We start from the raw sequence: 25,694 nt of genomic DNA, 5'->3' as shown, positions 1-25,694 counted from the left end.
GAAATTCTGGTTTCAGGGGGTGGTAGCGAGATGCCTTCCAGGGAGGTGGGCGGTCCCAGCCTGCCCCCTCTCACCTTACCCCCCAGTCCCAGCCCCCCAGCCGTCCAGGAGAACACGGGCGGAGATGAACACACAGCTTGGCTGGCCGGGAATGTCTTCTCAAAGCCGTTTCTGATGATTTGTGTCCACTGAGCACTGTCTTTTCCTTGAACTCCTCATTCTATTTTCTTTCACTCACATACCACGGAGGTTAACTTTTCACCTGGGGTCTCATTTTGCCAGGCTGCTCTTCACAAAGTCTTGCTCCGGAGGCTCTTGGATACTGTTTGGATTTGTCTTCTGAAACACAAGGCGAACTGTGATGTCTCACCCAGCTGCGATGTCTTCAGGGATCTCCTCCGGTAAAGCTGCTCAAACCCTGTTGCTTGTTACAGTCACCGGGAGCCCTTGCGGGCCGCACCTCCTGACTCGGGGTCCAGGGTGGGCCCAGGTTACAGACGCCCTGCGTGACCTTCATCAACCTGCCGTGGACCAGCGCTTGGGGGCCATGAGCCCCTGTGATGGAGGTCAACCTCCATCTTGGCCCGGAGACCCCGGTCACAGCCCCCACCTCAGCCAGGCCCAGGCCACGTATAGCTCATGTCCTTCCTCACCATATCCTCTTCTCTGGAGGTGGCCCGCCTCCCACACTCTGCCCTCTGCCTGGTCAGTGAACTCTCCATCAGCTGTGAACACACCCTCGATGCCCCTGGACCCAGGGACCGACCCCCACCCCTGGAGGGGCTGCCAGAGACCCCACACACACCGTCTTGCGGCGCCACCCACAGGGACCTAGTGCTACCGGGGGCTTCTCGATCCGGGGGTCACCAACTCCTTGGGGTCACAGACTCTGCCAGCCTCAACTTGGCAGTGCCCCCCCTTCCTGAAGAGCAGGGCTGTTGACACTCATGGCACGTTTCCTGAACGAAACGAAAGCTTTCCCCCTGACAAAAGCGCTGGAAGATGCTTTCACAATGTAACAGTGATTTCATTGTGACCGTAAGTTCCTGAATGAAGGCCTGGGGAATAACCACCGCAGGGCCTGCCAGGAACCCAGGTGGGTGGTGAGCGTGAACATTTCCTTCACATTGTCCAGAGGAGCCGCATCAAGCTCCTGGGTGAACGCAGAAACAATGGAGCTGGCAATAGAGCTCAGCAGCCAGATGCTCAGAGACGAATGAGTGAACTCAGAGCAGCCCCACCATGGAAGGCCTGAGACTTCCTGTCCCACTGAGTCGGGCCTGCCTGACAGAGGCCAGTCTAACCCACACGCTGGGGTTTGGAGTCTGAAAGACCCGAGAATGGATGCTGGGTCTGTTCCTCACTCCTTCGGGGCTTTGGGAAAAGATCACTAACCTTCATGGGCTTCTTAAAAACAGGAAATAATCGTTCCACCTCTCATGCCAGAGTCTGATGCCTAATGATCTACAGAGGAGCTGATGCAATAATCATAAAGTGCACGATAAATGTAATGCCCTTGAATCATCCCCAAACCATCCACCCTCCCACTACCGTGCATGGAAAAACCATCTTCCACGAAACTGGTCCCTGGAGCCAAAAAGGTTGGGGACGGCTGGATGAAGTAACAGAGGTATGCAGAGCAAAGCACAGAGGCTGCACTTCATACATAGTAACGATTCACTTGCCCCCAAAAGAAAGAAAGTGAGTGGGTCCCCCCTGGCTGGAAGTAGTGACTGTGGGGCCAGCAGTGCAGCAGATGAGCGGGTGTGGTCCAGGGCCTCCCCTGGAGGACTGGGCGCCCGGCCCGGCTGGGGGTCCGGCCTGGTTGGGTGGACGGGTGAGGACCAGGATGGAAGGCAGTGGCGGAAGATGAGGGGTAACTCCGTGAGGCACATGGGTGCTCAGGACCTGGTGCAGGGAAGGAAAATTCCCCGGGAGAGACGGGAGACCTGCCAGCCCAGTCTCCACTCCGGACGTGCTGTTGCTTCCAGACCTGGTTCACACACTTACTTTGAGTCACGGCTACTGTCCTTGATTGACTGCCCCAGAGCAGACTCCCTGTCCTTCAGGGTCTGCTTTCTGTGGCCACAGGGTCACTAGGCAGCAGCTGCTCATCTACAGAGAAAAACAGGACACTCCTAGCCTAGAGGATGCCGGCTTTCGAGGAGGAAATTGCTGTCTTGGTCCCTGGGAGCCTGAAAACAATGGGACCTCTAGCTGGCAGGAACTGTGCTTTAGAACTGAGTCCGATGGACACATGGACAGACAGACAAGGTGTCTCTCCAGAGACCAGAGCAGAGAGAGAACAGCTTTGGGCTCAAGGGAGACAGGTCGAGGGGATGTCAAGGTCGCAGGAGAGGTCACAGCAAAGCTATGGTCTCTCTGGAAGTCAGGCTCTGTGTCTGTCCACGTCTAATACTTCCCCCCAGAATCCACTGGGAGGTTTGATAATGTGTAGTTAAAACCAGTGTTTCACTCCTTTTCCCTTTTAGGAAAAGTTGATAAGGAATGGGAAATTGCAGGACAGAGAGTAGATAATATAATAATGATCAGTTTTCAAAAAAAAAAAAAATACAGTGAAGTGTAAAATTATATACCATATATTTATATAATATAGAGAGGCTGTGTATGATATATAGAGAGTATATACAGAATTATATAATATAGAAGACTATGTGCTAAGTGCTAAGACTATGTGCTAAGTTGCTTCAATCATGTTTGAGTCCTTGTGACCCCGTGGACTGTAGCCCGCCAGGTTTCTTTGTCCCTAGGATTCTCCAGGCCAGAATACTGGAATTGGTTGCCACGTCTTCCTCCAGGGGATCTTTCTGATATATAGAAAGACTATGTATAGAGTGAAAAGTGTTTGTCGCTAAGTCGTGTCTGGCTGTTTGCAACCCCATGGACTGTAAGCCTTTCAGGCTCCTCTGTCCATGGAATTCTCCAAGGAAGAATACTGGAGTGGGTATCCATTCCCTTCTCCAGGGGATCTTCCTGACCCAGGGATCGACCCCAGTTCTTGTGCATTGCAGGCAGATTCTCCACAACTGAGCTATTAGGGAAGCCCTATATATATATATATATATATATGATATATAGAGAAACCATACACATATAGACTTTGAAGACCATAAGGACTTGGTAATGCTTCAGATATCATTCTAAATATCCCCTTCCCATTGCATAAAGTCAGTGAACAAACCTATTATTGGTTTTAAGTTAAAGAAAATTAACCTTGCTTAGGAAAGGGAAAGGAAACCTCCAGGACAGAAAGATGGCAATATACTCCCCAGATTTGTTCAGTTACACAAAGATCTCCTATAGATTTAGTGACTTAAAGTTAACAAAGGGGCAACAGGCTTTTCGGAAGGAAAAACCAGAAAGAAGCAATCTGTATAATATTTTCATAGGTGGCCTTTGAATTACAGACCTGTTAGCTTATTCAAAGCGTCCATCTCAAACAGACATTCATTTTCTTCGTGACAGTCTCTAGACCTGCCCATCTTGGGACAGGCAAACTTTCAAAGTTCTCCCGCTTTGCACACTGTTAAGAATTCTTTCTCCTTCACCTGTGTGGCCCAAGTTGACCCTTCTCTGCAAGGATGTATAAAGCTGCATCACCTGTGATAACCTCTCAATAGGAGACTCACCCAGACATGATGCTCTGACTGCAGACGGTCAGGATGAGAAGGAGCAGCTGTCAGACAGGTGAGCTCCCATTAAGGTAAACACAGGGCCGTTCTGACCTCCTTTTATTCTAATTAAACCTTAATACTATTATGGGATGGGCTGGATCCATCCCAGACACACCTTCGCTGTAAGGACAAATAAATATAAAGCCATCCCATTATGACATATGATTCAATAGGCTTTGACTGTCACCAACTACAATAATTTTAATAGATAATTAGCTCTATTTGATCATAAGTGGCTCAGACTGTAAAGGATCTGCCTGCAATGCGAGAGACCCGGGTTTGATCCCGAGGTCGGGAAGATCCCTTGGAGAAGGGAATGGAAACCCACTCCAGGATTGTGGCAAGGAGAATCCCATTCTCCAGAAGCCATAGTCCATGCGGTCACAAAGAGTCGGACATGACTAAGCCACTAACACACTTCAGAAACAGATGTACAAATGAACTCTTATAAAATTGGAGTCGTAATGTCATCATATCAGCAAGATGCCCACTCCTGATACAGATGAGAACGTGAACAGGAAGCTGTAAAAAAGTATGGTCTGCCTTAGGCCTGGGAGCTCCAGCAAAGGCTGGGATTTGAGGTGGGGCGGGCATGGTGCCTGGCAGGATCTCCCTGTGAGACAGACAGCACGAGGTACACCTGTGAGAAGGTGGCTGTGTGAGGCCAGACGGCAGAGGGTCTGTATGCTCCTCGGCCCTGCAAGCGACACGACTGTTACTGAAGCAACTGCTCTGTCCCGGGCATCCGCGGCCCTCATCCTTGCTCTTCCAGGAATGGTCCTTTGTGATGGATTGCTTGTGTTCCCCCCCACCACCCACAACTCCTATGGGGAAGCCCTAATGCCCAGTGTGATGGGATTTGAAAGTGCAGCCTCTGGGAGGTGATCAGGTTCAGATGAAGTCACGAGGCTGCAGCGTCCATGATGGAATTTGTGTCCTTGCAAGAACAGGAAAGGGTCTAGAGGGTCCTCTCTCTGCCAGGTGAGGCCACGGCAGGAAGGCGGGTGCCTGTACACCAGGAAGAGGGTCCCGAACCCACGCTCGCTGGCACTCAGACGTACAGCCCCCACAACCGAGAGATCAGCAACCAGTGTCAGCTCCCTGATGGCTGGGATGATTCTGTTTCAGCAGCCTGAGCTAAGACAGCCCCACAGTCGGAAACCTAAGATGCTGAGATCTACCCACTCCCTGAAAACCCAGGCTGAAGCCCACCCTGCGCTCTTGGAGCTTCTGCACCAACTCCCGTCTTTTGATACCACTGCATCCCATGAGCTCGTATTTTCACAGGCACAGAATGAACACCTGTCGGCATGACTTCCGTGGCCCAGGAGCATCCCCTGAGTCACCGTGCAGCGGCTGGGCCACGCCTCCTGCTCAGCCTGGCCCACGAAGCGCCCCCCCAACCCAACTGGTACTCACATCCAGGGACTCGAGGCAGTACCAGCAGAAGGCGTGTTTGCAGTTCTTACACATCATCTGGGCACAGCCTTCATCCCGCTCGATGTAGACTTTGCACTTGGGGCAGCGCTTGATGGGCGCATCGTCCTCGTCCAGCTTGAAAGCGGAGCTAAAGCAGGAGAGACCCCGTCAGGCTGTGTGCGGAGGCTCTGGGGTGACCTGCCGGCAGGGGCTGCCCCGCAATCACGAGCCCAACTAGAGGGGCTGAGGTTGTGTGTGTGCTCAATCGTGTCCGACCCTCTAAGACCCCAGGGACTGCTGCCCGCCAGGCCCCTCTGTCCATGGGACTTCCCAAACAAGAACACTGGAGTGGGTTGTTATGAGGTCACTTGCTATTAAGTGAAATAAGTCAAAACCAAAGAATCTCAAACTCTGGAAAATAATCACCAAAAAAATTTTAAAAAACTGAATCAGCAACAGTGGGGGGAGAAACGAGCAAGGTCAGCACAGATCTAAATTTATATGTGTACAGACAAACCAAAGAAAACAGGGCAGAGGCTTAGAAGGGAGGTCTCTGAGTGATGGGATTATGGTCAAATTTTATGTCCTTATTCATATATTCGTATACTTTCCACAAGGTTGATAATACATGATATACTTTTTGTTATTATCAAGAGGGAAAAATGTCAAAAACACACACATGCTAATCATTACTTAGATCTACTTGGCGTCTGTACAAAATCGTTTTCCTTAGAGGGCTGGGCAGGCCACGGGGGTGAGCGTGGACGGGCTGAAGCCTGAGTTCGAGTGTGGCTCTTCTGCACACGGGCTGGCTGGCAAACTCTCTGAGCCCCAGCTTCTGATTGGTGTGAATGTGGCGGACGGGATTATGCATAAAGGGCCCTGGGCAGGGCAAGCCTGTGTGAAGTGCCCAGTGAGTGGCAGTGAGGGTTCTATGCTGCTCACAAAATGACAAGCTAGGTATCTTCCTAGGTTTAACTGTAGAAGGACGCCCAGCCCATGCTGTTAAATTTCATGTCAGCTGAAAATGCACAGAGTCATCTAAAGAAGTGGATCAAATTTACCAATAATGGGGTGAATTCGCTACATCGTATGAACCCACGGCATTTACCAAGGGGAACGTGATTCCCCACAGAACTGAGCAGACTGTGCAGAACCTAAAGCATTCATGAGTAGAGATTCACTGAAATTGAGAGCCAATTCTGGCATTTTGAATGCATTCTTACTGTAGGACCTTCCACAAGCATCATAGTGACTGTAAGGGTTAAATACGTCATCACTTTACAAGGTTATCTGAGGACCGATGAGCTTCCAAACAATTACACAAGTTTCCCTGGTGGCGTAGCAGTAAAGCATCTGCCTGCAACACAGGAGACCACCTGCAATGCAGGAGACGCAGGTTTGATCCCTGGGTCAGGAAGATCCCCTGAAAAAGGAAATGGCAACCCACTCCAGGATTCTTGCCTGGGAAATTCCATGGACAGAGGAGCCTGGCAGAATACAGTCCATGGGGTCGCAAAAGAGTCGGACGCAGTGACTAAACCACCACCACCACCAAACGATTATACCCTTGGGGTCTTCCTAAGCTTGAGACCCTTGCACTGTGAGGTGTGCACCAGTTCAACAGGTTCTGTTTCATTCATTAGTACAAGGTGACCAGGAAAGACACGCTGGAAAGTACCTGGTCTCCCCGGGAAGGAAGGTGATGGGCATGGTCTCCGGGCAACCCTGGCCGGGGTGCCAGCTGGCTTTGCAGGCAGAGCAGAACTCCGTATCACAGGCTTTGCACTGGACCAGCTGGGGGGTGTGCAGCCCCATCTCCTGGAGCTGGCACACCGCCTGGCAGGTAGACGCCGGGCACCAAGTCCGACAGGGGTCCAGGAGCACCTCTGACACAAAGAGAAAAAACGGGCGAGTCAGAGTCTGCAGGACCAGGGAACTGGTGGGGCTTACAACGGACAAGTCAGCACACAGCTTCTCGTATTTAAGGGAGAAAAGAAAATCAAGGTCAGACATAACATGCCCTTTAGGATCTGGGACCCACCTGGATGCCCCTCCTCCCTCCAGCCACTCCCCATTCCCCAGCCCACTCGCGTGGGGGGAGAGCAAACCCCCAAGTACCCCCAGGGTCCTCAAGGTTCTGGAGCCCCATTCTGGAAACCCCATGGTCCAACCAGTGTCTCCTGCCCCCACCTGCCTGTCCTGAGACACAGCGTTGCCACAGCAGCCCGTCTGAAGGCTCACAGCCTCGGGCGGGGTGTGCTGTGGACACCCCTAAATGCTGGGTAAGGACGGAAGGATAAGACGAAAAGGAGATGGCTGGCTCTTCTCATCAAAGGGCGCATCCACCTACAACGGTTTCCATCCCAAATTCACATCAGAGCCCTGAGGTAAGGACTGTGTGAAATTCATTCTTGGACAGCCGGTTTTCCCTCTGAAGTGGAGCCTGATTTAATGAAACTGGTGAGAAAGCTGATTTTGAAAAACAGGACCCCGTGACACTCGCATGCCTTCACATCTGCGTCCACATCTCACGTTACTTTAAATAGAGGGTCCTGAGCTGTCTCGCCCACCACAGTGAGCCTGATGATGGGTCCCATGGGCCCTCTCTCCGGTGTGACTGGACTCTGAGTGCTGGGCGGCGGGAGGGAGCATCCAACTGGAACCCACACGGATGCTGATGCCAGGCCAAAAGGTGAGGAGGCCAAAGGATTACAGGGTGTTTGCAAAGGCCTCCAAGTCGGCCACTGATTTGCAAGCTATTACCAGGGTCACTCTTGAGAAGGAACGGACTGTATTTCGCTGTGAACCTAGAAGCAATGAAAGGCTCTTCTCGGCCACGTGACTGGCCAATGCTGGAGTAGGCCGGTTCACCCACATCAGAGACGGAATGTGTAGACACTGGGACCCCCAGCAGGGTGCGGCTGTCATGGGCTGCAGGCGGGCTGGGCTGCCCCTCAACAGGCATGTGTTTGCCACATTCCCTGAACTGGAAGCCAGATTCAGCCCTCAAGTTCCTGTCAGGTACCAACAGACTGAAAACCACCCTATCATCTAATTCTGACAGTGAGTATTTCAGTCTCTAAGGGCCACGAGGTCTCCATCCAACTACTAAGCTCTACTTCGGTAGCACAAAGGCAGCTGTGTTGATCTGTAAAGGAGTGTTTCAATAAAACTTTATTTACAACGCCAAGCCAGGGGCCGGGCAGATGGCCCACCAGCCATTGTTGGCTGACTCCTACCCTATTTTAAAAAGATGAATTAATCAATAGCACCTAGGGGCTTCCCAGGTGGCTCAGTGGGTACAGAATCTTCCTGCAATGCAAGAGATACAGGCAAATGCAAGTTTGATCCCTAAGTCAGGAAGAGCACCCAGAGGAGGGCATGACAACCCACTCCAGTATTCTTGCCTAGAGAATTCCATGGACAGGGGAGCCTCGTGGGCTATGGTCCCTAGGGTCGCAAAGAGTCGGATACGACTAAAGCGATTGAGCACAATCAATAGCACAAAAACTATCAAACCGATAGGTCCAGCAGAAGGTTTAGAAGACTTGCTAATACAAAGGAACTCTGGCATCCAGGAAAATGTGATACTTTCTCATCGATATTCATGATAATAAGGTAAAATCTTCCTGAAGTCTCAGTGGTGAGTGAATGTGTAAAACGAGGTCTTGTCATAAGCTGAGAGTGTTTGCTTTTATAAGACTGTTTCTGGCTGTGAGATCTGAGGAGGTGGTTTTATGGGGAAAATGCACGTGTGTGGGGACAGCGGTCTGCGGGTTCCCGGGCTGAGGGGGCAGGAGAAAGGACGGAGGGATGAAGGGTGGCCTGGGGCACAGTGCGGAGGGGAAGGAAATCCAAAGGATGCTCCCCCAGAGTGCTGTGCCTTTTACCTGGCGATCCTCCCCTGCCCCCATCTGGATTTCTCTACCAGCAGTTTGGGCTCAGGGCTGGATGAGCCTGGACCTGCCTCACCTACATCACGGGGCCCCCCACAGGCATGGCCCCCCAAGGACGGCACTGCAGGACGTGGGCGCTCAGCCTGCAAAGACGGCAGGACGCGTGCAGATAAGCTACATCCTCTGCTGGGTCAGCTTCCTGGCTGACTTGACAGTCTTCAGTGCGGGTCCGCCTGAGCCCCTAAGAGGACACCACTGCCCATTTCAGGTCCTTCCCGTCCCCACGGCGCCCCTTCCTGCTCTCAGCAGCCTGTGCCATGAGGAGGGGACTGCTTTCCCAAGGTCTCTTGCTGCCTCCCACCGCTGGGCAGCATCTCCCGGTCACTCCTCTCAGCTCTGCACGTGTAGCCCTGATTATAGGATGCGGTGAGCAGCAGAGGAGACCTAGTTAGGGTTTCCATGGTAACTACTGGCAAGGTGTGACTTGTGTTCTCTAGGAGCTGTGACAGGGCACTGCCCATCCCCACGGCAGACGGTGTGCAGACACCCCACCCCACTGAGCTGCCAGCTCAGAGCCCCTCCCCTAGTGCTGCCGGCACCCCGCACCCCGAGAGCACAGCCCGACTCTGCTCTCGGATGTCCATTAAAATTCTACAAGATCCCTCTGCTGCTGGAGTCTGCCCGCTGGGTGTGCAAGATGGGACCCAACCAACAGGAAGATCCACACTGGGCACCAGCACAGCTTTTCTTTCCAGGATGTGTATCATACATATCGATGTCTGCCTGCCTATCTACCTATTTACCTCTCCATCACATCTATATATTTATATATACTATATGTATACGATCACATCTATATACTACACACTAGATACATTATAGCCAATATGTTACGTTATACACATTGTATCTAATATGTATACATGCACATATCTGTACATAATATATTTTCAAACAAAGCAAGAAGAAGTGTACCAGAGCACAAGATGAAGAGACAAATCTTAGCTCCCCTTTCTCAGAGATAGATACATAAATAGAAATAAAGTAAGTCCCTAACAGCCCTACTCATCGAAAAGCCCAAGACTCTTGTAGAAGGTATTCTTCTTTCTTAAACACAATTGTCCTTTGAGAAGCACGCTATGCAGGGCAGTGCGTCCTCCATCCCTTCTGATGCTGCTCCACTCCCACTGCCCCGAAATGTAAGTAAACCCTGAAGCATGGCATGGTCAGTGTCCGAAGAGGAACTCCTGTGAATGCCATGGGGCATGTGAGCAAGTGATGGACCTTCCCAGGGAGCCTGTGGCTCCCAGCTTTGGGGGTCTTACAGCTGGCAGACGAAGCGCTCAGAAAAGACCTCCTCCCAGAACCTCCCTCCCAGCGTCCTGCTCCCCAAGGACCCTGGCTGGAAGAGTGCGGACGCTCAGGTTAAAATAAGGCTCTGATATGAGACGTACAAGTGGAAAGAGTATTGGAACTGTGACCAAAGCACTTTTTAAGTAAATAAATGTTGTCAGGAGATGAAGTAAACTGTCACTTTTCCACCAGTCACCATCCTCATTTGAAGGTGACTTCAAAGGGAGAGAGCAAATTGAAACCTGCTTCACTGATCCCATCTAGAATTTGCTCAGTTCAGTTCAATTCAGTCACTCACTCGAGTCCAACTATTTGTGACCCCATGGACTGTAGCACACCAGGCCTCCCTGTCCATCACCAACTCCCAGAGTTTACTCAAACTCATGTCCATTGAGTTGGTGATGCCATCCAACCATCTCATCCTCTGTTGTCCCTTTCTCCTCCCGCCTTCAATCTTTCCTAGTTTCAGGCTCTTTTCAAATGAGTTCAGCTCTTTGCATCAGGTGGCCAAAGTATTGGAGTTTCTCAGCTTCAACATCAGTCCTTCCAATGAACACTCAGGACTGATCTCCTTTAGGATGGACTGGTTAGATCTCCTTGCCATCCAAGGGACTCTAAAGAGTCTTCTCTAACACCACAGTTCAGAAGCATCAATTCTTTGGCCCTCAGCTTTCCTTATAGTCCAACTCTCACATCCATACATGACCACTGGAAAAACCATAGCTTTGACTAAAAGGACCTTTGTTGGCAAAATAATGTCTCTGCTTTTTAATATGCTGTCTAGGTTGGTCATAACTTTTATCCCAAGGAGCAAATGTCTTTTAATTTCATGGCTACAATCACCATCTGCAGTAATTTTGCAGCCCAAAAAAATAAAGTTTCTCACTGTTTCCCCACCTATTTGCCATGAAATGATAGGACCAGATGCCATGATTGTAGTTTTCTGAATGCTGAGTTTTAAGCCAACTTTTTCACTCTCCTCTTTCACTTTCATCAAGAGGCTCTTTAGTTTTTCTTTGCTTTCTACCGTAGGTGTGGTGTCATCTGCATGTCTGTAGTTATTGATATTTCTCCCAGCAATCTTGATTCCAGCTTGTGCTTCATTCAGTCCAGCATTTCATATGATGGACTCTGCATATAAGTTAAATAAGCATGGTAACAATATACAGCCTTGATGTACTCGTTTCCCGATTTGGAACTATTCTGTTGTTCCATGTCCAGTTCTAACTGTTGCTTCCTGACCTGCATACAGATTTCTCATGAGGCAGATCAGGTGGTCTGGTATTTCCATCTCTTTAAGAATTTTCCACAGTTTGTTGTGATTCACACAGTCAAAGGCTTTAACATAGTCAATAAAGCAAAAATAGATATTTTTCTGGAACTCTCTTGCTTTTTCGATGACCCAACAGATGTTAGCAATTTGATCTCTGCATCTGCTGCCTTTTCTAAATCCAGCTTGAACATCTGGAAGTTCACGGTTCACATAGTGTTGAAGTCTAGCTTGGATACTTATGAGCATTACGTTGCTAGTGTGTGAGATGAGTGCAATTGTGCGGTAGTTTGAGCATTCTTTGTCATTGTCTTTCTTTGGGATTGTAATAGAAACTGACCTTTTCCAGTCCTGTGGCAACTTCTGAGTTTCCCAAATTTGCTGGCATATTGAGTGCAGCACTTTCACAGCATCATCTTTTAGGATCTGAAATAACTCAATAGCTCACTAGCTTTGTTCACAGTGATGCTTCCTAAGGCCCACCTGACTTCACATTCCAGGATGTCTGGCTCTAGGTGAGTGATCACACCATCGTGATTATCTGGGTCATGAAGATCTTTTTTGTATAGTTCTTCTGTGTATTCTTGCCACCTCTTCTTAATATCTTCTGCTTCTGTTAGGTTCATACAATTTCTGTCCTTTATTGTGCCCATCTTTGCATGAAATTTTCCCTTGCTATTTCTAATTTTCTTGAAGAGATAGAGTCTTTCCCATTCTATTGCTTTCCTCTACTTCTTTGCATTGATCACTGATGAAGGCTTTCTTATCTCTCCTTGCTATTCTTTGGAACTCTGCACTCAGATGGGTATATCTTTCCTTTCCTCCTGTGTCTTTCGCTTCTCTTCTTTTCACAGCTATTTGTAAGGCCTCCTCAGACAACCATTTTGCCTTTTTTTCATTTCTTTTTCTTGGGGATGGTCTTGATCACTGCCTCCTATACAATGTCATAAGCCTTCATCCATAGATCTTCAGGCATTCTGTCTATCAGATCTAATCCCTTGAATCTTTTTCTCACTTACCCTGTATAATTGTAAGGGATCTGACTCAGGGCATACCTGAATGGTCTAGTGGCTTTCCCTACTTTCTTCAATTTAAGTTGAATTTGACAATAAGGAGTTCATGATCTGAGCCACAGCCAGCTCCTGACCTTGTTTTTGCTTACTGTATAGAACTTCTCCATCTTTGGCTGCAAATAATATAATCAATCTGATTTCAGTGTTGACCGTCTGGTGATGTCCATCTACTCTACTCTCTGGTGTAGAGTCTTCTCTTGTGTTGTTGAAAGAGGGTGTTTGCTATGACCAGTGCCTTTACTCAGTGACTGGCTATAATTAATAGCTCTGTTTCGGTCTAACATTTTCATATTCCAAACAGACAGGTCTCTGCTCCTATTAAGTCTGTGTCCTTTTTGTATTTTTTTGCTGCTTTGAACACAACGCTAACAAAATATTCTAAAGTGATAGCTTTGAGAGATATTTTTTTAATCTAAGTCAAATTGGGTTCATTACTATGCAAAAGAAAAAAAAAAAACTTCTTTGACTAAGTCAAAGTACAGAAGAAATAACAACAGTTAAAATTATTAGGTAGGAACATTTATCCAGCTGCATTTTTAAATTCAATGTCATAGAAAGTTCATTTTCTTCTAACCCAAATAACTGCCAGTTTCTGTCAAAATTCCCTCTGGAAAATGTTTTCAGAAGAGGCTCACAGCCTCAGGAATCCAAATTAATCAAATTTATAGCTCTACATACCGACTTTTGTGTCACATGGCCATATATTTAAGCAATAAACTGCCCCAAACCAAAGAATATATGGCATTTCAATAAATAAGCACTTGAAAACAAATTTCAATGTCATCAGAACTCCTGTATGAATTTTTTTAGGTTGGCCACACATTACCTTTTTTTTTTTTTTGCCTTGAAAAGTGAGTCTCAAGGGGAAATGCAGCTATCTTTAGCATTTCTTTAAAAAAAAAAAAAAGGAGAAAAAAACTTTCCACATTCAGCTAAACAAGGAGTCTATGGACACACTGCTCGGGTCTATTCCGCATTCCATTCCCATCCTGACAGTGTTTTCCTGTAAACACGAAGCCCAGGGTTGTGCTCATCTCTCATGAACGCCAGAGTCAGGAGACCACTAAGAGGCCATCCAGGAAGAGTGGGGCACAGACAGCAGTTGCTCAATAACCCACCCGGAAATTTTAGAATCCAGATACAGCATCTTCACAATAAAGACTTACATACAGAGCTTTGTCTACACACGTCTGTTATTCTGCTTCTTTTCAGATGAGCCCGAGGTCCAGAAGAGATATGAAAACAAGATCAAACAAAATCTACAGAATAATGCCATCTTATGAATCTGGCGTGGGGCTTCCCTGGTGGCTCAGACAAGTAAAGAATCTGCCTGCAATGTGGAAGACCTGGGTTCAACCCCTGGGTCGGGAAGATCCCCTGGAGAAGGAAATGGCAACCCACTCCAGTAATCTTGCCTGGAGAATCCCATGGACAGAGGAGCCTAGAGGGCTACAGTCCATGGGGTCACAGAGTCGGACATAGCTGAGTGACTAACACACACACATGAACATGGCCTGTTTCAGACAGCAAAGACAAAGATCCGTCCCAGACAATCAATGTGTCTTAACATTGCAGCAGCCTGGCTTCAGCCAGGAGCAGTGGGTGGGACACTGCAGGGGTGAGGGGGGGACCTGGTCCATGCCCTTCCACCCACCAGAGGTGGAAACCAGGGCACATTAGTTAGCCTCTGCGGCTGTCAGGCTAACAGGCAACCCTGTTGGGCTGCTGTGAGGCTTGGTGAGACAAGACCCCAGCACCCACTGACCCCGTCGGTGTGCAGCAGACAGTGAGGGCAACAGACCTGTGGTCAGGGTGATGACCACCACCAATCCACCCTGCTCGACCTTGGGACTTCCTTCCAAGCTCCCTTCCAAGGCTTGCTATCTTTTAAATTCTGTGACAGCCTAAGAATTAGTCCTCAGACTGTTAGGTCTTAACCTGGCTGGAGAATAACGCCCTGTGAGGGACTCTTTAAACCACCCCCATAATCCCAGATCCCTAGAAGCAAGCTGTTCCACGGATCTTCCCTGCTACCAGCTAGACCCGCCCCCCAACAGAGGCCATTCAACTGTGAGCTCTGCAGAAAACTCAAACAACAGCCAGACTTCAGAAGGCTAATTTACAGCAATGTTTTCATGTCCAGTGCATCCAAATGATGCACAGCGGCATCCACCGAAGCACTCCACCCAGTTTATACACCAGATTCAATAACAGGAGTCGTAAGAGGCTGCGACACCGGGGCACCTACCTCTTTCAAACTGTAGCTTTTTGTATCTTTGCATAATTTCAGCCGCCACCATGCACTCAATCTAAGGGAAGAAACACAAGAAAAAGGAGTCTAACCATCTGAGGGCTAGAACACAATGCCAGGTCATCCTGGACAGAGCCTGGGACCCCTGACTCACTGGGGAGCCCCCGCATGTGCACCCTGATTCCCCCAGCCATACGTGCCTCATTCTCCTGCAGGTGGCCCTGTTTGGGGCAGGCAGCATCTGGACAGCTAATCGCAGTTTCTAATCCTTCTTTGATCAAGAGCTCCACATACTGTTTCAGGCACTGAAAAAAACAAAACAGAGAAGTATCTGTAAACATCTTCCTTAAGGCTAAAGAAGCAGTGATGCATTAAAAAAAAAAAAAAAGACAAATCAAGCACATTGTTCCAGTACCGTTTTTTTGTATTTTTGCCCTGTAGTCCATGGCAACAACCAAATTAGAGGTTATATTCACTCGACAAATATTTGCGGGGTACCTCTGCTGCACCAGGGCTGAGGATGCGGTTGGGTCCCTGTGCCCGACGTCGGCAAACACCACACCAGTGTGCTCGGTGGGAGGAGCGGGGAGGCAAGGGAGGCTGGGGACCCATACTCCTCAAACACACACCAGACGTCAGGGTTCTGCTCAGTCCCCTGTATGCCACTGTTTCACGTGGCACTTAGAATGTTTTTGCAGGAAAGTCATGACGATGCCATCAATTGGGTGAAAACTAGGACCCAACCAAGGAACCACCAGCTTCCCCAGACAGTGAGGGCAGAGCCCAGACTCCAGCGCAGCCTCACCTGCCTCTAGGCCGCCCCTGCGCCCCCACCGAGAACCCAGGTCAATCTGCCCACCCTCCTGCAGTGACCTCTCACGCAACGGGCAATGACTGGCTACCACCCCCTGCCCCTTGACTTGGCTGTCTGGCTGAACATCCGAAGTAAGTCAGAAAAGTCAGTAGGAGACACAACCCTGAGCTCATGCCAAAGTGAAGCGGCCTTTCCCAGGGCCGGTCCACTCCTGCATTACTGTCTGCTGGTCTCGGAAATCCAATGCTCCCTGAAAAGCAGTTTTTAAACAACAAGTAGAAGAAAAGTGACGGTCTTCTCTAGGCAAGGTCACTACCTGATGCGCCTGAGACAGACCCTGAAGCACTTACATCAGATGACATCAAAACTCAAAGGGGATAAGAAACCGGACCTCTCAGTGACGGAAGCACAAAGTGAAATGTCTCAGCAGCATCTCCAAGTCCACTTCCCGTCACAGCCCAGGCCACAGAGCTACAGAGACACCTGGGACCCCGGTCTGTCCAGGCAGAGCTAAGGATCGGTCATGTGATGGGCTCGGGCCACAGCTCTTTGGACAAGAGACCAGAGGTGTCCATCCTGCTGGACATCTGCGACGATAAGAAAGAAAGTACGGAAAATCACCTGGCGCGATTCCTGCTACCCAGACCAGCTAAGTGAGAGGGGTGGCCGTTATCCGCTGCGTGTGTATCTTGATGATTGGTGCCTTACAGTCACAGGTGTAAAAAACATCACAACCTTAGCCGCAAGATCATTCTTTTACTTTTTTATAATTAAGTCTGTCTAAATCGAGCCTCTGGGGGACACTAGAATGCCATAAAGCGATAAAACGCCGGAAACTCTCACAATATTCTGCAGAGAGGTACACAATGAGAGAAAGCTGACAAAATACAACAGTTAAAGCCAGTGTGATAGGTACACTCAGGGGGCATTTCCAACTCTAAACATCACTGTGCAAGGACTTGCATGTATCAACAAGCAGTGCGTCAATCCTGGGGAGGGCTACCTGGGGGGTGAACATTCTATGCCACCAGCAGGCTCTGCACAGTCTGCAAAATGACTGTTTCTGGAAGCATCTGTCTGCATACTACATAAAAGGGATGGGGAATTCTCTGGCGGCTCATTGGAGAAGAACCCGACGACCAATGTAGGAGATACCAGTCCGATTCCTGATCCAGGAAGACCCCACATGCCACGGAGCAGCTAAGCCCGTGAGTCACGCTCCTAAGCCTGTGCTCTAAAGCCCAGGGGGCCGTAACTCCTGAAGTCCATGCGCCCTACGGCTGTGCTCCACGACAACAGAAGTGACCACAAGAAGAAGTCAGGACACCACAGAGAAAAGCTTGTACAACAATGAAGACTCAGCACAGCTAAATATCAATTAATTAGTTAAACTGAAAAAAAAAAAAAAAAAAAAAAAAACCACAAAGACTAGCAGAGAATGAAAGCCCCTTTAAAGGAGGGAGCGATGAGGATCTGGATCTGACCAAGCATCCATGGAAAACAAGTCCGGTCTTCTTCCAGATAGAAACTGGGCCATGACTCACAAGCTGTGTTTTTCAGTCTAATGGCAAAAAGATGTCTTGAAATGAACACCCAAAAATGCCAGAGAAACCTCGGTGAAAATAAATATACAGGACAGAGACAGACACTGATGTATTCCCGACTATTGTATTAATTACAGCTCTCTGTAACCAAAGGCCTCAAGACTCCGCGTTAATCACTACCTGTGTTAGCCAACTAAACAAACAAGACTCTTAGGAGGTGTTAATCGCTCCCCTTAGACAGAGAAGAGAACAAAGCTCAGGGAAGTCAGAAACAGGACAAAGTCAGGGTCTGTAAGTGGAGGAGCTTGGCTCAAACCCACGTGTGCCTGACTCCGAAGAGGTGGCGATTTTGTTTTTTAAACTCTTGCCTCCTTCCTCCCCAATCAAGGATTCTTTCATAAGCAATCATTTCTTACTTACTTTCTGTTACCTCGTAAGTTTTCTAATGAGGACAAAGAATCATATGCATTTTAGACCAGCAAAGTCTGAGTCACCCCAGAGTGTGTCTCTATGTGTCCCTGATGCTTGGGTGCCGGGACCCTCCAGGACATCAAGACCCCCAGTTCAGTTTAGTCGCTCAGTCGTTTCCGACTCTTTGCAACCCCACGGATTGCAGCACACCAGGTCTTCCTGTCCATCAAGACCCCCAAGGCCCCCCCAAAGATGCACGGTGCTGAGGTTTCGGGGGGGTCCCACCTTGGAAAGGGGGGTCAGGAAGGTAACAGAGATAGAAAATTGGCCAGAGGAACAAGGCCTCTCAGGAAACGGGCGTCCGCTGCACAAAGAATAGGAAGGTCTGGGAGCGGGGAGGTGGTGTATGGAGAGCTGCAGAAAGTTCCAGACTGTTCATTCTTAGCCCAACCTGTTGAAACCCAGATCCAAAGATGCAGAGGGGTCCTACCGATCCACTGGGACCCCTGTCGCGTCGGAATCCTTCGCCAAGGAGAAGGGGCCGCAGAGAGACAGCTGCCCGGTATGGAGTCTGCAAGAAGCCTGAACTTGGTCTGCTTTCTCCTTGGGAGGCCCGTGGGTTACTGATGATGCTAACAGCTGGGAGAAACCCCCAGAAATCATGCTCAAAGGTGCCCGAATGGCTTCCACTTATCAGGGATCCGTGTTTATAAACAGCCCACGCAGGCAGATCTGAACAGCCGTGGGACTCCCGTGGACCGGGTTCAGGCAGATAAGACCCTGGGACCAGCACTCTGGTGGGAATGCCAGCGAACCCTCATGCCAGATGTGGGCATGCACCCGTCTGAGGCCCCCGGCCCCCCACAGTGTGGAAGGAAACAAACCCCAAGGACAGAAATGGATGCTTCGGCGGATAGGCGCCCGCACACGTACCATGAGTTCTGCCCGGCCCCCACGGCCTCACTCAGGGAGGGTCTGCGTACCCCTCTCCTCTGCTAGGAGGCAGGCTCTTTGAAACCCAGGCTGTTTATCCTTCCAGGCCCTGGGCCTGATGGAGTGCTGGTGAAAAGCAAGGCCTTAACAGCTTGGCAGGAGAGACAGAGGCCAACAGCTGGGGGGGTGAGTGGTCTGTATGCAGAACAAGCCGACATGCACACGTGAACACGGACACGCATCCATGCAGAGGAGGGGAGGCCTGGCGTGGGGACCTCAGGTCACTGCCAGAGAGCCAGCTGGGCGGGCATCCCGGGCCCCTCGGCGGGCGAGGAGGGCAGACACGTCCTACAGGGCTGTCCTCAGGCGGCCGGAGCCACTGCCTGGCACAGCGGGCAAGACGAGGATGCTTCATGCAAACCCCCCCGACCCCCAACGGCCGCCAGGGGCTGGAAACCCGAGCAGACCACCCAGCAAGCCCCGCAGTGTATATTCTGGCAGCAATACCACTCCAGGCTGCCGGGGTTGACTTCACCCGAACCAGGGACTCCAAGAGATGAAGGCTGCTTTTGTATTAATAAAATTTTTAGAGGGAAAAGAAAAAAAAATCAGATTTACTTTCTACTGGAAGGAAAAAAAAAACCTCTCATCTACATGTACTCTGGGTCCGGTGGTCTTGCCAAACCACCAGCAAGCTGTCTCCTGGACTCACCTCCCCTGAGATCTCTGACCCCTCGGGCGCTGAAGTCCAGGTGGGCCCCACAGTTGGGGGGCACTGAGAAATGTCGATGCTCAGCCCCCCGTGTGTACCCCGGGCCTTTCCCTCAGGGTCCCTCAGGGTTTCTAAGAGTCAAAACCCAGTCAACGACTGGACCAGGAAAATGACTTTCCCTGCAGGCACTGTCCCTGGTGGAAGGACACCAAAGAAGGCCTCAGAACACCAGTTCCTGCCACTCTGACCCTATTAGCCTGCAGCCCCCAGCCTCTCTCTGTCCACGTGGACGTCTTCCCACCAAAACCCTGCCAGCCCACCAGTCCAGACTGGGGTGCCCATCCTTTTCACGGGCCCCCCGACCTGCAGCCTGTTGTCCACGCACAGCTGACCCCACAGGCGACTGGGGCAGACGCGACCCCTTCTGAGGCCCCGTCGCCCCCTGTGGGAGGGCGTGTGACCACAGGTGCATAGAAAGACTCGGGCTGAGTCCGTCTGATGGGCAACACTCTGCCTCAAGAGGACGGAGTCGACAGTTCTCAGCTGCGAGCCTGTCACTTGCTGGGATTTTCCAGGTCAACTAAACCAGCAGGCACTGGGCACCCGCTTCTCCGGAGGGCGGCGCGGGGAGCTGTGATGGTGGCAGGAGGACCTGGGTGGCCGTCCCCGCCTCACCACAATCAGCACGAAGAGGCAGACCGGCTGGCCTGAGGTGCAGATGCTGCTCATTCAATACTGCCACTCAGAGAGGAAGTTGTCCAGCCCAGGGCTGGGTGCGCCCACGGCAGAGAACCTCCAGGAGACGGTGGACGGGTATGACAGCAGGTGGATTCGAGAAACAGAGCAGGTGGTCCTGGGGGACTACGAACCCCCGGGGGTGGGCGGGGGAGACGCGGAAGCCGCCCAGAGCTGAGCCGAGGGGCAGGTGTCACCTATGGAGGCCGTGGGTTCCAGGGTGCCCGGAGTGGATGCCCATCACCAAAAGATGTTGTATAAGAACCTGGTCTCCATGTGTGAAGATGAACCTGACGGGGCAGGATGACCAGTCCCAATTGGGGCACCAGGACGGCCCTGGCTGTGGGTAGGGATCTGGGCCCAGCCTCCGCCCAGCCTGCAGCTACACCAGGATCTGAAAAACCAGCTGTCGAACGTGAACTTGCCTTGGGAAGCCCTACTGGTGCGGCCACACGCCTACTGATAAAATGCACGAGGATGCCCTTTGTTCTGAGAACTGGGCCATGGCCACAGGGACCCAGCGGACGGATGACGCCTGACCCCGGGGGCTGGACTCAGGGTGACGTTGGGAGATGACCAGGAGGCGAAAGCGCGGATGTTATATGGATGACTTGGGCCAGCTCTGATGACCTGGGAGCACTCTGGGACCGAGCTGGGCCTTCCCCTTGCTCCCCCAGCCTCACAGAAGAACATGAAGCTGAAGCTTCGCCTTCTGCTCACCCGCAGAGACCAACACACATCCGACGCTGCCCGTCCCCAGCGTGCTGGCTGAGAGGCGGCGCTCCTAGTGGGCAGGCACCATCCGCCCCCCTCCGCAGGGAGGGTGCTCTCCTTGGGCTTCTAACCAAGCTGCAGGAGAAGCCCTGCATGCAGGACACGGTCAGTCTGCTCCAGAGTCATGCAGGATCAAGAATGAGCATGTAACCCGACTCATCTTCATCACGAAGACCTCCCGGGGGAAGGGAAGACAGGAGGGGTTGTGAGGAAGTGAAGCTGCTCGGTCAAGTCCAACTCTTCTTTAGCCCACCTGGCTCCTCTGTCCATGGGATTTCCCAGGCAAGAGTACTGGAGTGGGTTGCCATTTCCTTCTCCAGGGGGTCTTCCTGACCCAGGGATCGAACCCAGCTCTCCCACAGGGCAGGCAGATGCTTTACCATCTGAGCCACCAATAGGAGGGGTTAACATACAATAATTCAGGGAGCTGCAAGTTAAATCAACAGTGGTCCCTCGTGCGGATTTCTCGGGCTTCCTCCGTGTTCTCGGGCACCCAGGGTGTCCCAGGGTGGGTAGAGAGACGGACATGGCACGTGGTGCTGAGCAAATCCACTGAACCGGGATGGCATCTGAGTGCATCTTTTACGACAAATGTTCCTTGGGATGCATGGCTGGGGAAAGCTGCTCTTTTGGATTCCTGCAGTTCTGACCCCGAACTCAAGGCTGAAAGGGTTAAGAGCCTGCAGACAGCCTGCCACGGAGCAGCTCCTCCACACGCAGAGCAGCTCCTCCACATGCGTACCCCGAGTGAACTCCGTTCATCTCCATTACACGAGTGAGGCCCACGAGAGTGGCGGGGTCGGAAACAGCCTGCATTTCAGGGCGCTGACGCCCGACTCCAGCTCCAGGCTTTCTCTGGACCCCCTTCCTCCTCGAGGTCAAACTTCTTCTTCTGACCTAAACCCTGTAATTCTCTGGTCATTTTTTATCTTAAGAGAGCCTTCCTGCAGCCTTGCACAGCTTCCTCTCTTCACTCTTCTCTTCTCAGGTATGTCCCCAAGACACAGGCACTTCTGCTGGCGGGGAGCCCGGGGGCCTCCACGAGGGGACGGGGCCTTCCCCCGCCCACTCAGTCTGTGGACACGCAGGTGTTTCCTGTGCTTCAAGCCACACGGAGCTGCAGGCACAAGCAGGCCTGGTCTCAGCATCTTAATTTTTAATAAACGGTTGTGAAAAAAAATCACAACCATCCCGTTTCTTAGTGCTCCCAGCAAGCCCCCTGTGAGAAAACAGTGCTCTTTTCCTCTATTCACAAGCTCTGACTTAAATTAAGTGTCTGATCTGAATTAAGCCACTATCCGGTAGAAATAGGAAACTAAAACAAGGACAACAAATGAAAGGCGGGGTGAAACCACAGCGGGGTGAATGAGCGACCTCACAGAGGAGGAGAGCCGTGGTCTCGGGAGGCCCTCCCCACGAGGCTGTATTGGAGGCAACAGGGAGGGGCTGGGAGCTCGCTCCCGGGCACAGCTGCACAGGGAAGCCAGCCAGTTAGCTGAGACTGGAAAACTTCCCTTCAGGCAAGAAAAGAGGCAATTTTGCATAAAGGGGATTCTTTAATCCAGCCAGACACAGCTGGACCATTCCAGTTCACCCTTCAGAAATGAAAACGCTCTGTGTTCTTGGCCTGGAGGTCTGTCTGTCCATCTACCTCCCCCAGGGCCCTCTGGCCTCCCATCCTTCCCCAGCTCAGAAAATGCCCCCAAACAGCTTCCCACGCTCCAGGTTGAATTTCCTTTCCTGGGGCTTGTGAGGCAACACTGCTTGGCCACCAAGCACGCAGCTGAGGTTGACTCTCTGCGATTCAATTCAGCCGCGTTTCCTGATTATCTATCAGGGTGATTAGATAGCATCACAGACTCAATGGACCTGAGTCTGAGCAAACTCTGGGAGATGCTGGGAGGACAGGAGAGCCTGGCGTGCTGCAGTCCGTGAGGTTGCAGAGAGCGGGACATGGCTGGGCCACTGAACAACGGCAGTCACGGGTCCTGCTGTAAGCCAGGTATTTGCGGGCAGAACTGTGCCCTCAGGAAGCCAGGGTCTAGCATAAAAGGAAGTCGGATACTCAGACTTAAATGACTGCAACCTCCGTCTCCTTATCCGTAAAAGGTAGATGATGCTACCAAACGAGCCTACATCTCAAGGAGATCAAGAGACAAACAGAGAAAGGGGCAGGAGGGAAGAAGCCTCTGGGGAGGCGGCTGTGAGCGGACGGAGACCAACCAGGACGTCTGAGCGACACAGAGGCAGGCCGGCTGGAGAGTTTACTTAACACGGTAACTTTTTTAGTTTTTCACAGTTTAAAGAAAAATATTTTTTCTGGACTTTTTTTTTATTTTGGAATTCCTTGAATGGGAAAAAAAAATTCAATGAGACAAACTGAAAAGAAAGCCTACACCCTCATTTTTCTTTTCTGGTGAGTAAAATGTTGGGTCTGAGCAAGGCCTGCTGGGGACAGAAGACCTGCAGCTCTGAAGTCCCGTACAGCCTTTGGCTCAAAATGAAGCTGGTTGCATCTTCAGGAGATTCAAGAGTGACTTCAACACTCTCATGGGAGGGGAGTTCGGGAGAGAATGGATACACCTGCATGCACGGATGGGTTGCTTTGATGTGCACCTGTAACTCACAGGGGCGTCCCTGATAGCTCAGCAGGTAAAGAATCCACCGACAATGCAGGAGATGTGGATTCAATCTCTGGGTCAGGAAGATCCCCTGGAGAAGAAAACAGCAACCCACCCCAGTGCCCCTGTCTGAAAAATCCCATGGACAGAGGGGCTCCATTCCAAAGAGTCGCAAGCAGTCAGACACAACGGAGTGACTAAGCATACTGACATGCATACTATCACCACATTGTTAATCGACTATACATCAATGTAAAGTCAATTAAAAAAAAATACACCCTCTCCAGTTTAGCACTAAGGCAGTGCCAGCTGACACACACAGCCGACTCTCCTGGCGTGCACACTCACTGGGACGGCACCCTGACCATCTCAGGCACGCCGTCGTTTCATTACATTGGACACAAGCGACAGTGCAGATTTCTTTTCCAGAAAGGCACGGGCGCACCAAGGCAGGGTTTCTCAGCTGTGTTCCCTGCTTCTAAGCCTCTGATCACTTCTGCACCACGAGCACCTGCAAAGGAGCCTGCCTGGGGAGCCGGACAGACTCAGAAGAGAATCCTTGGAATAAAACTGCGTAAAAGTGAGGGTGACCCTGCATGCTGTCTCTAAAACAAAAGCAAAAGACACATCCCGAAATCCTTTTAAGCCGGCGTTCCCGGCGAGACCAACCAGGGTGCAGAAGACGCACTGGCACTGGGAGATGGTCGTCATCTGCTCCACGGGGTACTCCCCCAGACACAGCTTGCAGGACACCAGTGGGTCCAGGGCCAAGTCCCAGGACGGCCGGCACGCGCGCGCGGCGCTCATGGCAGAGCAGTCTGAAACGAGAGAAGCACAGGCCGTCAGATCCACATGGCCTCCACGGAACCCAGGCAGGGCCACTCCTGGCTGAACCCGGGGCCCCGGGGTTGGCCGAGTGACTGCTGAGGGGCCCGGGTTTCATAGGCCTCATTGGGTTCTCTGAGAAGTTTTAGCCAAAGGCCCCTGACATGGTCTGTGGGTGATACTTCCTCTCCTGTATTGACTGTAATACTCCTTTCCCGTATTGATGGTAATATTCCTTCCCCCTATTGATGGTAATATTCCTTTCCCGTATTGATAATATACCTTCCCCGTATTGATGGTAATATTCCTTTCCCGTATTGATGGTAATATTCCTTCCCCGTATTGATGGTAATATACCTTTCCCGTATTGATGGTAATATAACTTTCCCGTATTGATGGTAATATTCCTCCCCCGTATTGATGGTAATATTCCTTTCCCATATTGATAGTAATATTCCTTGCCTGTATTGATGGGTATCGAGGGATCCACTCACCCCCATCCTTCCTTACATCCCTCCGATGGGTCTTGAGGAAGACACCACCCCACCAATCAAGCACCCAGCCCAGGAGGGCAGGACCTCGGTAAGCCAGCGAGAGAAGCTTTTGTTAAAATAGTTGTTGATCAGGTCAAGCTGTTCTCTGCTGTAGGAACATCACAGGGAAGCCAGCGTGTGAAGCTCTGGCCTCCATGCTCCATGTCCTCCAGGTGGAATGGTCTTCCCACACCGTTTCTGTCCTCACTGCTAAGGTGTCAACTGACCTTCCAGAGACAGCCCATGCACCACTGCCTCCTAAGACAGTCCTGGAAGATTGTCTAAACTGTGAGCTTCTTTTCTTTAAAAAAAAAAAAAATTACATTCTCTTTTTGTGTTTTAACAGTCATAGTTCACTGGGTATCACTAAGCAAATATTTAGTTAGGATGAAGGACTGTGGGTTCCAGGCAGGGCACTGGTGGAGGGAAGGCCCTGTGACTCAAGGGAAGAGACCACACGATGATCTTGAAAACTCAGAGGAGATAAGACACAAGGACATAAGACCCAGGGTGTGAGTGACCTCAGGCCGACAGAGCAGCAGAGGGGACCCTGACCTGTGAGAGCTCAGACAAACAAGGGGGGTTACCGAATTCCAGCTGGAATGGGCTTTGGGGGTGAGGACAGAAATCAGAATCCAGAGCAGTGGCCTCTTCCCAGGTCAGTTAATATCTGAGAGCAACTTAGTCTGAAGTAAGTGTAACTTCCATTGTTAGAAGAGAACTCTGAGATGGTCTGTGGCTAAGAATCTGCCTGCCAATCCAGGGAACAAGGGTTTGATCCCGATCAGGGAAGATCCCACAGGCCACAGAGCAAGTAAGCCCGTGCACCCAA

General features: G+C 50.8%; 1 protein-coding gene across 3 annotated transcripts in view; it reads right to left on the bottom strand.

Annotated features, from left to right (window-relative positions):
• RNF144A (ring finger protein 144A) overlaps positions 1 to 25,694 on the bottom strand; it is a 121,540-nt gene that overhangs the window by 10,160 nt on the left and 85,686 nt on the right. For 2 of the 3 annotated variants that reach the window (XM_065928545.1, XM_065928546.1), the window contains 5 exons: positions 24,174 to 24,322; positions 15,161 to 15,265; positions 14,958 to 15,018; positions 6,796 to 7,003; positions 5,115 to 5,262 (listed from right to left, as the gene is read on the bottom strand). In XM_065928545.1, coding sequence (XP_065784617.1) covers positions 5,115 to 5,262; positions 6,796 to 7,003; positions 14,958 to 15,018; positions 15,161 to 15,265; positions 24,174 to 24,311 — 660 coding nt within the window. In that variant the 5' untranslated portion in view covers positions 24,312 to 24,322. Of the gene's footprint in view, positions 1 to 5,114; positions 5,263 to 6,795; positions 7,004 to 14,957; positions 15,019 to 15,160; positions 15,266 to 24,173; positions 24,323 to 25,694 lie in introns of those variants that run through there. The other variant, XM_065928547.1, reaches the window with a different exon arrangement.

Source organism: Muntiacus reevesi, chromosome 3 (genome assembly GCF_963930625.1).
Source record: "Muntiacus reevesi chromosome 3, mMunRee1.1, whole genome shotgun sequence".
Taxonomy (NCBI): Eukaryota; Metazoa; Chordata; class Mammalia; order Artiodactyla; family Cervidae; genus Muntiacus; species Muntiacus reevesi.
Note: the sequence above shows the minus strand (reverse complement) of the source record. Positions and strands in the feature narration are given on the sequence as shown.